The sequence below is a fragment of the Poecilia latipinna genome, unplaced genomic scaffold (assembly GCF_001443285.1).
Source record: "Poecilia latipinna isolate Pla-1442-1.1 unplaced genomic scaffold, P_latipinna-1.0 Scaffold1554, whole genome shotgun sequence".
In the NCBI taxonomy this organism is placed as follows: domain Eukaryota; kingdom Metazoa; phylum Chordata; class Actinopteri; order Cyprinodontiformes; family Poeciliidae; genus Poecilia; species Poecilia latipinna.
The window spans coordinates 95,833-111,961 of NW_015114170.1; the positions used below are offsets into that span (position 1 = coordinate 95,833).

Here is a 16,129-nt window from a genome sequence, read left to right on the forward strand (position 1 = left end):
TGATGTTAGCTGATATTAACTGATGTTAGCTGATATTAACTGATGTTAGCTGATGTTAGCTGATGTTAGCTGATATTAACTGATGTTAGCTTATGTTAGCTGATGTTAGCTTATGTTAGCTGATATTAACTGATGTTAGCTTATGTTAGCTGATGTTAGTTTGGCTCCATTAGGAGGTGGAAAGTTCTAATCATTATTTGTGTCTGAGAGAAAAGAGGCTGAGACTCTTTCTGATCCCTCTGCACTGAATCAGCTCCACTTCTGTAAATCTGATAAAGACTCTGATCATCAGTCATCAGCTGACCTTCAGTCTGCTCTGCCGACACGTTGGGCTATAAGGTGAACTGCAGGTGAATCACATGTTGTGCTGCTCCAGCAGCGTCACTGCCAGGAGGTTCCTGTCACATTAAAGCTCTGCACTGTTTTTATTCTGGTCAGCGCTGCGTAGGTGTTTTCTGTGGGGTTCTCCCCCGCAGCGCAACACAAGAGGAAATATTACAGAAAGAGCTGTCAGAGCTCAGCTCGAAGAAAAAGAAAGTGGTTACAACTGAAAGATTGGCAAAAGGCAGAAAGGCTGAGAGAATTACTGTAAGAACTGAACCATGATTACTGTAACTTTGCTTCAGGTTTTTGTTGACTGAGAGTTTCACTGAAAGGGGATCAAAGTGAGAAAGTTAGTCATTTTTCAGAGTTTCGTGTTCAGGTGCAGAGATGAGAAATCCGTCCAGAGGAAACAGAAAATCTTTTAAAGACCAACAACGAGCAGAACATTACTGAGACGTGATGAAGGTTTGAGCGCTGTGTCGGGTCTGATGGTCACAACAAATATCATCTCAGGACAGATCCAGTTCAACTCGTAGAAAACCAGTCCTGCCAGTCATTCAGTCAGATTCAGTGTTTTAAGAGGTTTTCTGGTTTTACTCAGATGACGATAAGATTTTTATTTGATTGAAGCTCGGAAAATGCTTCATATGCCAGAATAACAGCAGCACATAAATGAAGTTTTATTTTAGCTAAACATCAGAAAAAGTTACTAGTTTTCTGAATTCCTTCTCTTTTTTTAACCAAACAGTTTTTGGACTGTTTCCACTTTAAATAAATGTAAAGTTAAATGAAATTTGTTAAATTTTAAACCATATACTATAATACAGGGATCAATTAAATGATTACATAGATTTAATGCTTTAAAATGTATTAACAAAATGTACTGAATTTTTTTAAAAATATATATAAAAAGGTTCTTCCTGGAACCTTTGAATTAATTTGTTTCTGGTACGCTCGTTAATCTGACGCACAAGCAACATCCGCTAACAGCAGCAACGAACGACAAAGCTGCTTCGCATCACCTGCTGGGGATTAATTTCTGCTTCAAAGCTGAATGTTTTGCTCTGACTGAACAGGTGGCGAAATGATTCTGGGAGGAAACTCAGCCGGTTCTTCTGGTCCAGATGTCCTGGATCCGTTTGGATCCTTCAGCTGCTGCAGAGCTGAACATTCAGAGAGGAAACCGATTCTGTCTCTAATCGTCGCTGGAAGCAGATCCAGTGCCGAGTTTCATTCAGAACATTCTGGTTTCATTTCTTGTATTCTCTGAGAATTTAAAGCTGAAAAAGTGAACTGGTTCAGTGAATAAATAGAGGAAGCTTCTCGTTAGCATTTCTGTCCATAAAGCTGGAGCTGAATCATGGCAACAGCTGACTCAGCGATCCACTCATGAAATGACATCACAACAAATAAAATCTGGTGGAAGGTCAATTCAGAGTCTGCAGTAAAAGAAATCCCTCACACATTTATTACTTCATAAATGTTTTATTTTCCTCATTTAGATGTTTTAAACCCTGAAAAACATGTTTATTATCAAATAAAAATAATTTTTAAAAAGCCGTTTTCAGTTGATCCAAAAAGTAATCACACCCTTACCTGAATAACTGGTTGTTCCTCCTCTGCAGCTGCAGCTAACAGCTAATGTTTCTTAGCATCACCATGGAGAAAGTTTGACCTGCTCTGCTGTGCAGAATTGATTTATTTAAGGTCACACCACAGCACCTCAGTCAGATTTAAGTCTGGACTTTGACTAGACCACTCTAAAACCTCAGTTCTAGCTACTTCCTGGTGTGCTTGAACAGAACTCGTGGTTTCATTGATGACCTCTGACCTGCACTGAGGCAGAGAGGCCTGCAGATGCTGTTCCTGGTTGTTCTGTGATCTGGATGATCCTCCATCATGTGTGGCCAGAAAAAACTTATTCCAATCCAACTCATCGTGTTTATATGCAATAAATTCTTAACATTTCTTTTGTTATTGGATAATTACTTCACGTCTCTTCACACGTACCTGAAGTTGTTCGACTGTCTGCTCTGTGACGAAGGTGGAAACATGTCAGGAATGTGTGAAGAGACATACAACAGCTTGTTTTATGTTAGTATTAGCATCTATTTGCACTTAATCATTTAAATAACCATTAAAACCTGCTGCTGTCAGTCTAATCTAAGAGACAAAGAGAACCTGGTCTTCTCCGGTCTGTAGGCTGCTCTCACACTGGGCTGGACCAGAACCAGAACATGGCCCAAACTAAAACTATCATTTTTTTATACGCTTCGAAACTGACGAATCTAACATTTGTTTTAGTTTCTACACATTAAAGTTAATGTGTGATGACGTCACACATTTCCCTGTAATCATGTCTAATATTCTGTCGACTCCTCGCTGTTTCCTCATCATGTTAGAAGTTGAAACTACAAAAGGTTTCCTGTTTTTGCACCACTTTTCTTCCCCATCTGAGTATTTTTTTCCAAGTCCAAGACTCAAGTCTTTCCCCCAAAGTCCAAGTCAATTCTCAGATGACTGAAATAAACATTTTCTCAAAAAATTACATTTAAATTTAAGGTATAAGCTACAATGAAATGAACGAAGCAACTTGGAGGAAGTATGTGAATTTCTGAATGAGTGGAACAGGAAGAGCTTTTACTTTGAAGTGTCCTTCTATTGAAGCAGCTAGCTTAGCAGCGAGAGAAGGTCAAAGGTCACATACCTTTATTTTGTTTTGAAATGTGCAGCTTTCAGTTGAAGATACATTAATATAGTCAATATTATGAAGCTACAGCTAGCATGAACCGGATGCTAGGAGCCATTAGCATCCCATAATAATCCACTAACATCACTGGCTAACAACCAGGCTCATCATGCAGCAGCTGCAGCCTGGAGCTTCTTCATTACATCAGATAAAAACTGGGACTGAGGCTCCAGACTCAGATCACTGTCAAGTCTTCAGTTAGGGCTGAAGTCAAAGTTTAGCCTGAAGTCTTTTATTTTGGTGACTGGAGTGGAACTTGAGCCTGAATTTAAAACTCAAGTCGACATATCTGATTTATGCCTCAACTCAGCAGCTGACAGGAGAGATTCTGCGTGACGAACGTTTTCCTCGAGGATCTAAAGAGGAAGTGCATTCCTGAAATATCTCCAGCTCCACACTTTGGCCTCATTAGTGTAAATATTGTGTGTTTACACGTCTATGAGACAGTTGGTGACAATGTGTTCATCGAGCCATTGATTCGTTTCCTTGCTTTTACTGGATGCGAAACATTGAATTTAATGGGAGAAATGACGTGACAGTTATGTGGTCTTGTTACGGCTGTCAGTGATCGTCTAAGAACAGGGAAGATGTCTGCAAAATCTTCACTAATACAAAGTGCAGCTACATAAATCATAAAGAAGATAAAGCAACACCCAGAGGAAAGCACACAGAAACTCTGCAGAAACTCAGAAATGACGCCTGAAATAGGTAAGCTGGTTTTAGCACAGCTAGCTAGCTAGCTAACGTTAGCGATCTGCCTGCTCAAATATTTAACCTCATTTAATAAATAACTATAAATATTAAGTTCTTCAGTGTACAGTATGCTGTGTTTTTAGTTTCTGTTTCTGTCAGCTGTTTGCCATCTTCTTGTAACATCATTTATTAGTGTGGGGATGTTGGAACATGTTGGCTTTTTATGACTTACTGCGTTAATCACATGACTTCAGGAGTTATTACATATATCTACTCCGAGTTGCTTTAACTGCAATAAAAACCAAACACCAGCTGTTTATTTTATAGAAACGATATCTTTAATGTGCTACTTCAGGTAAATATATAAAAGTATCATCAAAATAGTCTCTCACGTATAAATCCTGAGTATCTTAAAACCTGTTTGTAAAAAATAAACTACATAACAGCCTGTACAAAAGTTTAAGTAAAAAAACAAACAAAAACAAAACTACATTTCAGACTCAGCAGTGATTTTACAGGAAGGTTCTGGAGGTTTTCACCAAAACTCACAAGTAAAACAGATTTTTATTCCAGGGCTACAAAACATGAATCTTGCTGAATGTGAGGTACTACTGTCTGAAGTCAGATTTGGATGAAGCTTCTGTTCACACACATTTACAGTAACATAACAGTTATTTTCTGATTCGGTTTGTTCTGTTCAGGTGAGTAATGCTTACACTGCATCTCTGTCCTTCCTCCTCTGGAGCTGGAACAATGTGAATAATGATCCATAAACACATTAATATTTTGGCAATGACTTTTCCATTTCAACGTAAATAAATAAATGATTGGCTTTGTGGTGCCAGGTGGATCCGTTCCGTCTCAATAGGCAGGTTCACAGGTGATAACTGATCCCAACGCCGTCCACTGACAAAACGTTATCAAATCTCTGAACACAAAAAACTAACAACTGTTAAACATCTAAATAAATATCAACAAAACCAGTCACAGAAACAATAAGTTAAAGCACAAGAAAGCAAACAGTTTTCTACCTGAGTGAAAGTTTTTAAATACTTCACAGTTTATCGTGAGCTCTGGGACGAGCATCATTCTCCAGCCCAGTCTTTGGAATGCTCATATTTTGGTGCTGCGCTCATTGGACCAGGAGAAATTCCCGTTGACGCCTCATAGCAGAATCAGCCACTGACTTTGGCCACGTCCATCTTTTCTACATTTTTTGGGGTGAATCTTCAGGACCCTGCCCTCACTGTCCCTCCGTTTTCACTGTTGGCCGTTTGTGGAGATGAACCACGCTGGCCCGCTCCTGGAAGCCCAAAGTAGGGCCGTGGTGTGACACCGGCACCGCGGACGGGACCGTAGGTGTTACCGGTGCGTTGATGGCGGCGGTCAGGGCTTTCAGCAGAACCGTGGCCTCCTTCTGGTCCTCCTTCCCCTCTCCTTCCAGCGTACGGGCCAGCCAGTGCTCCACAGCTTCCCCTACCTGAGAGGCGGAGGCGGTTTCTGTGAGCGTGTCTGCCTCCTGGCTGGTGTCGAAGCGCTCCACCATCTCCTTCATGTGCACGTTGACAGGAGAGGAGGAGTTAGCCAGGCAGCAGCTGCGCTGGTGGATGAAGAGGCTGAATCGGTGGAAGAAGGTCTGTGAGCAGAGCGCGCAGCGGTAGGGCCGGTCGCGGCTGCTGTGGAGGCGCCGGTGCAGCTTCAGGTGGATGTACTGGGTGAACTTGGTGTTGCATAATTTGCACTGATAAGGTTTTTCCCCTGAGTGCAGTCGCAGGTGTGTTTTCAAGTTGCTGGTGCTGCTGAAGCGTTTGTGACACACCTGGAAAAAATGGCATGAAAAGTTCAGGCTCAAGTACTGAACAGGAAGAAAGGTGATAACGTGCTTTGATGTTACTTCTACTGTCAGTATCTCATTCCTGCGTATTTCAGGTATGAAACAGGTGGGACTAGTTCTGGTGAATCACTCACACCTCAGAGACTCTTCACCTAACTAAAGGATGAAGATGTAAGGTGTGCCTCAGTGAAAGTAAAACACACTGAGTTACCTGAAAGGTGTGTGAGTCACAGCTTTGTGTTTGTCTTTGAGCTGACACCACTGTGCTCTGCTGTAATCCATTTTTAACCTACCTGGCATTCATGGGGTTTCTCTCCGGTGTGGACCAGGTGATGTTTCTGGAGGTGGGCCAGCTGGGTGAAACTCTTCTTGCACAAATGACACTGAAAGGGTCTCTCACCGCTGTGCACTCGGAGGTGGACCTGTGATGGCAGGAAGACAGCTATGAGTTCAACTGTTCACTGACGATGACTAGAAGTGTTTGGCGGCTGTATTGTGGAGGAAGAATCGTCACCTTTAGGTTGGAGAGCTGTCCGAAGGTTTTGGAGCAGATGTTACATTCATATTTAATCTTTCCGTTCTGCTTCTTCAGGGGGTAGGGCAGGGATTTGTGTCCGGGTCCGTTCCGCGGCGCTGTGCTGCTCTTGTTCAAGGCCAGACTGAGGTTCATGGCCTCCTCACAGCTGGAGGGAGACTGCTCCGGAGAGGGATGATAGCTGTCAGGTTTGGCAGGCGGAGTCAGCTCCGGGGTGGCTGGAGCGCCTCTTGGTGGTGAAACGTTTGGGGTTAATTCTTTCAGGCCTCCTTGAGAAGACGGAGCGTACGGCAGGGACACTGGGAGCAGGTTGGGTGGAGCGATGGGGGGATACGGCACTCCGTCAGTGCCCAGGTAGCTGCTGTACCGGAGGGATCCTCGTGAAGGAATGATGCTGGGGAAGGGAGGGGAGTAGGACGGGAGGACGAGGCGAGGATAGTGAGGACCGTAGGGTGGGAGGAACTGGTAAGGAGGCTGTAGATGTCTGGAGTGGGAGTAGAGCGGCGGGTAAGAGGAGACCAGGCCCTCCCTGTGGCCATAGAGGCCATGAAGGTGAAGCGGGAGGCCTCGGTGTGGAGCTGGCAGAGAGGGGTGGTGGTCTGATAGGTAGGGGTAATTCAAGCCCAGCGGGGGTTCCTTGTGGTTGGGCTGAGGGGAGGGAATGACGCCTCGGCCTTCTGGATCTTCCTCCCTCTCCATCTTTCTGCTGAAGTCCACTATCTGCTCGTCAGGCGTGTCAGGAGGAGTGTCTCTCTCTAACATCTCCACGTCAATCTTCTCCTCACCGTCTTCTTCAAGCTGCCCCTTCACCTCCTCCTTCCTTCTGTCCTGAAGAAACGTCTGTTGAGGTAGATACTGTTTGGGATGCTCTTCATCACTGTGCTCTGCAACAAGAAAATGACATTTGTGTTGAGTTTAAGGCTGAAGAACACTCATCCCTGAGCTCTTTGTGTTTACAGACATACAGTAAGGCTCAGCCGCCCACACCAGGCACGCCCTCTTATGGTAAATGATAGTAGTTTCAGTTTTGACATGACGCAACGTTTATAGGTTTCTGTTGTACAAGTGATTTTCTGTGGGAGGGAGAGTTGGTGATGAGGTGTGTGGGAGTCCATGTGTCATGTCATATATGAGCTGCAGCACAGAAATACTGAGTTTCGCTTGTGAAACTGTTTCTGGGTATGGCGTATTACCGTACTGACCACAAGAGAAAAAAACACACATCTCCTTCTTTTCCTCTTCTGGTTTGAGAAAACCTTCTCTCTGCGTTCTCGCTGCCTCTAACCCTCAAAGGTTTCTGTACCATCAGCGGCCTTACATTTCCAGAGAGGCTGCCACACTGTCCTCCTGCAGAGACCTGAACCTGGCATTGATGCTTACCCAGAACCACCTCCTGACCTTCTGGAGATAACATTCACAGACTATCAGAGGATCACAGCTGCACAATGCAATGCTCAATAGAGACATAGTGATTCTTTGCCTCAGTTGACTGGATGAATGGACACATGAATCATGAGTTTCTGCCTCATCTTTCTGGATGGCGAGGGCATGACTTCACCTAACGATGTTCTGTAAATGGCTGGTAACGAGTGACTCAGAGGTACTTTGAACGGATGTTATTACCCTCAGATTTCTCTGACTCTTCACCGTCCAACAACACACCTAGTGACGCATCAAATTGAGATATGTGAGTGACCACTGGAGACCAGACGGGAAGAAAAGTGCTGGTACCGCAAAAGATAAGATCGGAGAATTATGTGTCCTCTTTCGCTTTGAAGAGGACAAAACGTGTTTATTCACTGCAGAGATACCGATCAGATCCTTTATCAGCTCTCGTAAGAAAAATCAAAGGGATTTTGGTGAGTCATGGTGCTGCCTCGCAACTAAAAATAACTGATAATCATCAGTCCTTCGCTGCTTCTCATTCTTTAGAGAAATCAAAGAAGTTCAGCAGCACCAGCTTATCTCACACTGTTCTCCGTAATCAGGAGGTAACTGTACACCTTCAGACTGCCGTAAACAGATCCCTGCAGTAGCGCTGCTGGGTTTGGAGGTGGAACTCACTGTGTCGGAGGTCATCCTGCTGGCTGCAGAGTCTCTGAGCAAACTCCTGGCTGTACCACACCAGCAGCTCCTGCTTGGGCTCCACGGGCCGGATGGTGTAGAAGTAGACGTCCCGGCCGTTCTGGCAGGCCACCAGGTTCTGCTCGGCCAGGCAGCGGGCCGGGTTCACGTAACGCATCCAGTTGCTCTTTTGGACATCGCAGCCGTCGATGAAGTGTTGAAGCTGACCGGCGCTGTAAATCTGCAGCAGGAGAAAAGCAAAAGGTTGGAATATGGCAACACACAGGGATGTCAAATAGTCTGTCATCTGCTGGAATAATCACCAAACAACCCAAATTAATGTAATCAATTTAAAGAGAAATTAAATTTGTGCTGCAGATTGTTGAATTGATTAGAGGCAGTTCAGAAGAAAACCTAACAGGTTGAGAATAATCACCTCTGCCATGTACAGTTAATATCCTGCTCAGCTGTCAGTCTGCTGTGGGTCCTGACTGGTAGCGCCTTGTTCTGAGTGTTTTCTCTCAGTGTCTCTGTTTTGTTGAGCCTTAAAGGTTGGGGCGGGGCTAACCCGGTATTGTGGTGCACTGCCTCTTTTTGATTCCTTTCTCAGTTCTCTGTTTCTCTGATTCATAGGCAGCACGCCATCCGTCATTAATTGTTGAAATGAAACACCAAAAGAGGGATTGTGTGGATTGTGAAACAAAGTAGATGAAAGTGAAATGTCAGCGCAGCTGGCCAGCAGCCAGACGGCTGCAGGGCATGCCTGTGGCAGCACGTCGTACCTGTGACACTCGCCTGATAACATAATCTGTCCCGTGGAGCGCTGACTTTCACTATAGAGAGGAGGAAGGAACGCCCCTAACAGGTTTACAGGAAGGAAACTAAACAGGATGGTGTCAGAAACTCCTTTTGGGAATTGACTCAACCAGAAGAGAAAATTTCCTGAATGATACAAGAACCGTGGATATCAGAGAGAAAGGCTTAGATCCTGAGAGGTGTGGAGACGAGCGATCTGTCACAGCAAACAATAAGCTCTTCCTTTGTGACTGAAATACGAGGCCAGTGCCAGTAAAACTCTGATGACTCTAAAACTGAATCCATCGTTACGTGTAAGCAGAGTTCACAAACTTCCTCTAAAATTTACACCAAAAGCCCTGAGCGCCGCAGACATCTGTGAGAAAGCAATTTTGTTTCCTTACTGACGCACAGAAGCAGACGTGATGTGAAAGAGAGGAAGACGAAAACCTGTGGCTCCTTAACTTTTCCCAGACTCATTTTCCCTGATCTGTCGGTATGTGAGAACGTTTCACAGCCAGCATGCTCTTACCCTCCAGAAGTACTTCCTGTTGGCCTCTTTTGGTACACTGTCTTTGGTGTAGAGGTCTCCTTGCAGGGGGCCAAAGCGAGTTCCCTGAGGAATGTACTCCTTGCTGAACACACCTGTCACCTGGATAAAAGAGCAGATAATTACCAGACACGTTCCTCATGTTTATTGTGTAACTGAAACCCGAACAAGTTCGATCCGTTACAGATCGTGTTTACGTTGCTGAGGTCAGTGACCTGCGATGCTCTTCTGTCGGATCGGACCGCTCCAATTAAAGCCTCGGCATGACCCACTTTCCTTCCTGACGAGCTAAACCAATGAGGAGACTTATCGCTTTCTCTGACCTACTCCACTGATCTCTGACCCGCCACCTCCTGACTGCAGGTGCAGGTGTTACTCTAGAGATTTCATATGTAAAGGAAACAACACAACAAACAGTTTGTGGTTTGCCAATTGGAAATCGAGGTTTCACAATGCCCCTCTCGTGGGAATGAGTCAGAATGGAAAAGCTGATTCCTCAACAGTTTGTTGTCTGTACCTGTTAAGGAAATACAGAATGTACCTGATTTCTCAGGAAGAGGCAGTAATTTAAGGAAGAGATCCGTCTCCAACGTTCCGGGTCATGATAACCTGGAGGACAATACTCGACCTCTGAAGACGGATCATTGTCCTCTTGGTAGCAGTAGACCTGTGAGGACCGTTGACACCTTTAAAGCTGTCTGTCATTGTTTTGTTTTTGTTTTGTTGACAAAGTGTGAAAGTGTGTTGTTTGCACACATCCAACAAACACACACGCTCTGCCCACCTACAAGCCAGAAATGAAATTCAAACCTTTCTGATCCTTTTCAAGAAAACAGAAACAAGAGAAGTGACTGATTTTTGGGGCAATTAGCTACTGACTTGTGTGTGTGTGTGTGTGTGTGTGTGGGTGTGTGTGTGTGTGTGTGTGTGTTATTATAAGGTGAACCAGTTTGACAGGGACATTGTGATTGGCAGCTGTTGCGTGACTAATGAGTTGTTTCGGCTGCTAAACTGTCGCTACTGTTCAACCGCTTGTTGCAGCCATGTTAGGCTTTCAGGGGGTGAAAGAATGGGCTGGTGGTGGTAGTGGGGGGGTTTCCCATGTGGACCCACGCAATCACCCTCCTGAGGCCCTCCGTCTCCTTTCCTCAGATGGCTTGTGTCCCCTCCAGGCCGGTCGGACTCCTTACCCCAACGAAAGTTAATCATCTGGTTTTATCCTAAATCCCCCCTCCCCCTCTGCCCAGATCCTGCGCCTCCAAGCACCCCTCCTGCCCATCTTACAGCCACCCGTTGCTGACGCTCCATCTGCCACGTGCCTTTTACTGATTTCCTCATGCAAACACCTCCTAGTCTGACCGTAGTTTTCCTATGGCACGTTTCCAAAAGACGGCTTACAGTCCCTCCCTAAAGAACGGCTGCAAGGTACGCTCACCACAGGAACAGGAAGGAAAACTGTACAGCTGAAAAAAAGACAGTTTGGGCAGTGCCAGAGATGGTATTGATTCTCCTGCTGCATGCAGTGGCGCTGCATTAAACGTGCACACCAAGCATTATTAGGCGCACATCAGTAAAAGCACCTAACAAGGTGAGGGACCTTCAATGAGGCCACAGTTTGATTTTATCTGCAGCAGCAGCAGCGGCTGCAGGCGGAGGAGGAACAGATGAGAGTCTGAGAACTGCAAAATAGGAACAAGCACAGAAAGTGTCGCCTTGCTGAGGATAAAAAAGGAAGGGGACAGCAACCACAAACTGAGTGTTGACTACAAAACAAGTGAGTGTGACACTGCTCCCTCTTCCTTAAAAGATAATGAATCTGTCTTCAGCCACAGCAATATACCCCAACACACCCATCCACCTCAGGGGCTTCCAACTGAGAGGCAGGTCAGAGGTCATAACTGATCACAGAACAGCTAGAGGCCTCCCAGGTGAGACGCATTCAGCAGAAACCATCTACCTGAAGGCAGAGACTGCATTTAGAGCAAAACGCTGCTGGTTCTGGTGGTCTGGATGGGTTTGGTTCCGGTGTTAATGGCTGAGATCATGTGAACTAGCTGCAAGCTAAATGCACTCATCATGACCTCATCTGACCACAGATGTTTGTGAAGAGCTCAGCAGACCTATTGTTGTAGACCCAGTCGGGTCCACAGAACGTTATGTAACTCAGAAACATCGATGGAGGATGAAACTCAACAAGTTACCTCATTGTCTGCGCTGTAGTCGAAGGTGAGGTTGCGTGGGATGGAGGTCATGGCTTTGGGGAGGCTGAAGCTCGGGTCCGACACCTGGTCTGGAACAATGTAGGTGCAGTTGAGAGCAAAGTCCACCTCCCTCCAGGTGCTCATGTCTGACAGGGGGCTCTCCAGCTTCATTCTTCAAGGTATTCTCACACGTCAGGCGATAGATTCAGGCTTTGGCCTTGGGTTTGGATCCGGTTGCTTTGGTACAGGACTACTTTGGTTTTATTGGGAAGGCCCTTTTTCAGGTGTGATGGTTAAAGCTCAAACTCTGGAGAAGCAAAACAGAAGAGACGACTGGGTTAAAGTAAAACTAACCTGAGGGTAAACAGAGGAAGCATCTGACACTGAAGTCCATAAATGCGGTGAAGTGAAACATCTTCAGACTCACCGTCTCACATTCATGCAGCTGCTGGACCATCGTGTCTTTGGCTACGTCATCTCCTGACTGCTCGGCCTTCTCTCCGTTCTCTTTGGGTTTCTTCTCCAGCCAGTCCAGGTTTTCCTTCAGTCTGTGGTCACTGCATCACCTTCACCAGAAACTCCTGAGCCGGGACAGCGCCAACCGTTTTAGCTGCTTGTGCCGTCCAATCACCGGCCGCCGCGGTCACATGATGCGGCCATCTGACACGCTACTGCTGCTTTTGGACAACAACATGGGGTGACGTCATGCAGCCGACCAGCAAGTGGCTGTTGTGATGAATGCTTCCACACGTATGTGCACACATGCACACGCACACACACAAAGAAGACGTCTTAATGAATGAATAAAGGAGGAGCAGATGGCCGGCCCGGTGCCACTGGAAAACAGACTTTTGCTTGGTTTGGCACTTAATGAGCAATCTGCTGCCACTGTATCGCCTTGACCTACATCCCTCACACACACACACACACGCGCCTCTCTAAGTCTGCTTTAATTCAGTCTGGAAAATGTGTTGGAACAGGATCAGAACCTGTGCAGGTCCAGATGCTGGTCCAGTTCAGGAGGAGAACCTGAACCAGGTGGGATGTCGAAGGGCAACTTTCCCGTTGCTGGTCCTCCTGGTCCGACTCGACCCTGCAGGAGCATCTCTGATCTTTGCTCCATTTTAGCAAACATCCAGAAGTAGTGATGAAGATCTGAGAACGCAGGTTTGATTAAAGCAGTTATTAATAAACTGTTCATTTACTGACACCTAATAAATGTGAGGAATCTGTTTAAACTCTAAGTTTGTCTCAGTGACCCGTTTGTAAAGTTTTACAATCAAATTTAGCTTCAAACTAAATATTTAAATGTTTCGATCAGTATTTAGTTAGCAAGCTAACTATTTAGCTCCAAACTAAACATTTAGCTCTGCCGAGCTAACTAAGTATTTAGTTTGGAGCTAAATATTTAGCTTGAAACTGTGACTTTTATAACTGGATGAATAACTTGGTAAAATATGACTTATATAAATAAACCTCCATTTGTCTTATGACAGGTGTAACTTTACAAACGGGCCGTCCTCCTCTCGCCTTCGTTCTAAACTTGGCCGGTGAAATGCTAAATTGGCTGCCATATGGTGCGCTGCTTTCCAAGGGGCAGCTTTACTGCGCAGTGCTGGGGGTTAAACCCGGAGCTGTTTGTGTGGTGGGGCGGGGAGAGATGAGGATTTAGGCTCTTTCACTGACCCGCGCCCGACTGGGCTAATTTCTCTAATTTGCAGACAGTCTGGGCTCAGGCTCAGAGGCTAAAGAGCCGTCGCTCCAGGACAGCAGGTTGGCCGAATCACGGCGCTCCTGGACTCACATCCAGGACAGGCGAAGGGAATCCTCGCCGTACCGAGATGGAGGGAGGGGAGCAGATCAGAGAAGACCTGAGGTCAGCTTACCGAAGCCGTCTGAGACCAAATGACACACCTGGCTGTTTCATAACAGTCTGCTCCAAATCAGCACCTGTTGCCATGCAGAGGTTCTGCCTCGCCGTCCGTTAGAGGCCGGAGAAAGGAAGCAGCTGCTCAGCAGCCTTGCTGGAAAAGTGATGCGCTGGTGACAAACTGGCAGGTTCAGGCGCTCAGGTGAAACCTCCACCTGCTCTTTGTTTTACATACAGGTTGTTGTCATGACGACCAGCTGACTGAGGTTGCTGTGGGCAGATGTGACTAATGATGTCACTGCGTATTTAATGCATGAACACGTTTTCATGGTGTCACAACCTGAGGAAAGACAAGCAGCCGGTTTTGAATCAGGGGAAAACGATCTGATCCGATACGAGAACCCAGCAGAACCAGCCTGACAGCATGAAGCAGGCCACAGCATCTCAAACAGCTGCACTGTCAGACAGCAGGTTGTGGCTTCCAGAGAACCGCGATCACAGCATGTCACGAAAACAGAAAAGTTCAGGAGGGATGTTTTTCATATTCCCCATTAACTGCTTGCATATCAAGATAATGGGCATTTTTCAAGATGGCCGATGTTTTCCAGCTTTTTAAACCAGTTATTGCCACTAAATGTTCCTCATTTTATGACTTGGACGAACTTTTATGTCGCATCATATTTTCCACTTTGGTCATCCTGCTCAAAAAACTTTAAAGTAACAAATATGTAGAAAAATCAGAAACTGAGGACTTTGCTGTTAGAGTCTCTGACCAGGCATCAACTAGAAGGAGAAGAAGACGAGACAGACGTCTTCATCGTTAGCATTAGCTTCTGCTAATTTTGTATTTGGTTAGCAGTTTACGTCCTTTACAAACACAGCAACCATTTTGAAAAACATCCACCAGAAGAAGGAAACACAAGACCAAGAAAATCTATATTATTTCCATCCATCCTTTTTCTTACACTTTGTCCCTGGTGGGGTCAGGAGGGGCTGCTGTCTCTCCAGCGATGGACTGGCCACCTGGACAGGTGGCCAGTCCATCGCCGGGCAACACAGAGACAGACTGGGTCATTTGGTTGATTTGACACCAAACTCATTCATTTAATTGGTGATTTTTGTGCAAAAATTAAATTTCCTTGACAACCGTGATGGTTTCTTGAAAAATTCAGAAAGGACGATATCAAGAAAACACCAGAAAGTCGAGCTGCAAATGACTAGAAATAAAGGTTCTGAAATGGCCTAGTCAAAGGCCAGATGTGATTGAGGTCCTCTAGCATTAACTGTTCCTGTTGGAAAACCTTTCAATGTAAATAACGCTGCAGGTTCTCTCACCTGAGCTCCACTCGCCCACCCATGATGGTTTCCATGGTAACGGGGTCAGACTTGGTTTTCCTGTGAAACCAGATGAAGCAACATGAAAACCTCGCTGCAGCTCCGGTTCAGAGGAAACACCGGCTGTGAGGCACTTCCTGTCCGCCTGACAGACCGCCATGTTGCTGCAGGTTGAGTGTTGCTCCGCCATGTTGGCTGCTTGTTTTCCAGCTGTGGCTCCAGAGGATTATCTGAAGCAAACAGGAAGTGGATGATCAATCAGAGGAACAGCGGCGTGTTGTTTACCGAGCCTGACCCGCTTTCCACATCAGATCCATTTAACCCCAGGATTATCTGAGCAGACGAGCAGCAGTATGGAAATCACTTCCTGATTGTTTTCCTCTCTGTTTTTAACGGATCTGAACATCTCCGCGCCAAAAACACAATTTCTTGCGTGTAACGTAACGTAGAGCAGTATGCCTGGAAGAACGAAGGAAACTAAAAGTGAGGCACGGCGGTGGCAGCATCATGCTGTGGGAAGATGGCTGGAGATAAATTCAGGAAGAAAACCATTTAGAGGCTGCAGTAGAGCAGAGACTGGAGGTTCATAAAGAATGGCCCAGTCAAAGTCCAGGCCAGAGTCCAACTGAGAATGTCTGTTAAGCTGATGGATAAAAACCTCAGAGTTCTAATGGGCTGAATACAGATGCATGCCACACTTTTCAGATGCATCCTTTCTCTATGGCTTCAGATCCACTGAGGTCAGAACCGGTTCCGGCTTACCGGGTCGGGCTGCCAATACTTTTCAACACAAACATTTCTACACTGAAAAACACAAAATCCCGAAAGTAGTTCTGGTTTCCAGTGGAAACGTTCAGAAACAGGAGAGCAGATCAGAACAGGTTCACTTTTTACAGGGCGCCTTGACGTCACCTGCAGCATTTCCACCTTAAAGAAATCATTTCCACCTTAAACTCGACTCGACCCTCTGAGGATTATGAAAGCAATCCTGTTTCCGTATGTGGGAAGGAACATATGTAATCTATAAATCAGCCATAATCCAGGTTAGATTGGAACAAACAGAATCTGAACATTAATCTGCGGGGGGGGGGGGGGGGGTTTTTGGGGGGGGGGCAAAAAAAAAAAAACCATAAATCTGCTGCTGGGGGGTGTTACCAGGTTTTACGGGGTTCTACTGGG

The 16,129-nt window shown here is 45.7% G+C and overlaps 1 protein-coding gene across 2 annotated transcripts; it reads right to left on the bottom strand.

The window, feature by feature from the left end:
* Positions 1–4,081: 4,081 nt before the first annotated feature.
* prdm1b (PR domain containing 1b, with ZNF domain) lies at positions 4,082–13,023 on the bottom strand. Of its 2 annotated transcripts, XM_015058616.1 has the most exons (7): positions 12,173–13,023; positions 11,746–12,052; positions 9,527–9,646; positions 8,200–8,440; positions 6,115–7,019; positions 5,894–6,022; positions 4,082–5,585 (listed from the first exon to the last, which is right to left on the bottom strand). In XM_015058616.1, exons 2-7 carry the CDS (start codon positions 11,914–11,916, stop codon positions 5,010–5,012), a joined length of 2,142 nt encoding a protein of 713 aa, XP_014914102.1. In that variant the 5' UTR covers positions 11,917–12,052; positions 12,173–13,023; the 3' UTR covers positions 4,082–5,009. The 2 variants fall into 2 exon arrangements, with proteins under 2 accessions (XP_014914102.1, XP_014914103.1); XM_015058617.1 differs by lacking the exons at positions 9,527–9,646; positions 11,746–12,052; positions 12,173–13,023 and adding an exon at positions 8,636–9,482.
* Between the last annotated feature and the right edge of the window lie 3,106 nt (positions 13,024–16,129).

Excerpts from the sequence above, each read along its gene's own strand:
- prdm1b (XM_015058616.1), bottom strand. The coding sequence starts at position 11,916 with ATGAAGCTGGAGAGCCCCCTGTCAGACATGAGCACCTGGAGGGAGGTG. Across the intron at positions 9,647-11,745 it reads ACTACAGCGCAGACAATGAG|GTGACAGGTGTGTTCAGCAA; the intron begins GTAACTTGTTGA and ends TCTTTTATCCAG. Across the intron at positions 7,020-8,199 it reads GCAGGATGACCTCCGACACA|AGCACAGTGATGAAGAGCAT; the intron begins GTGAGTTCCACC and ends TTCTTGTTGCAG.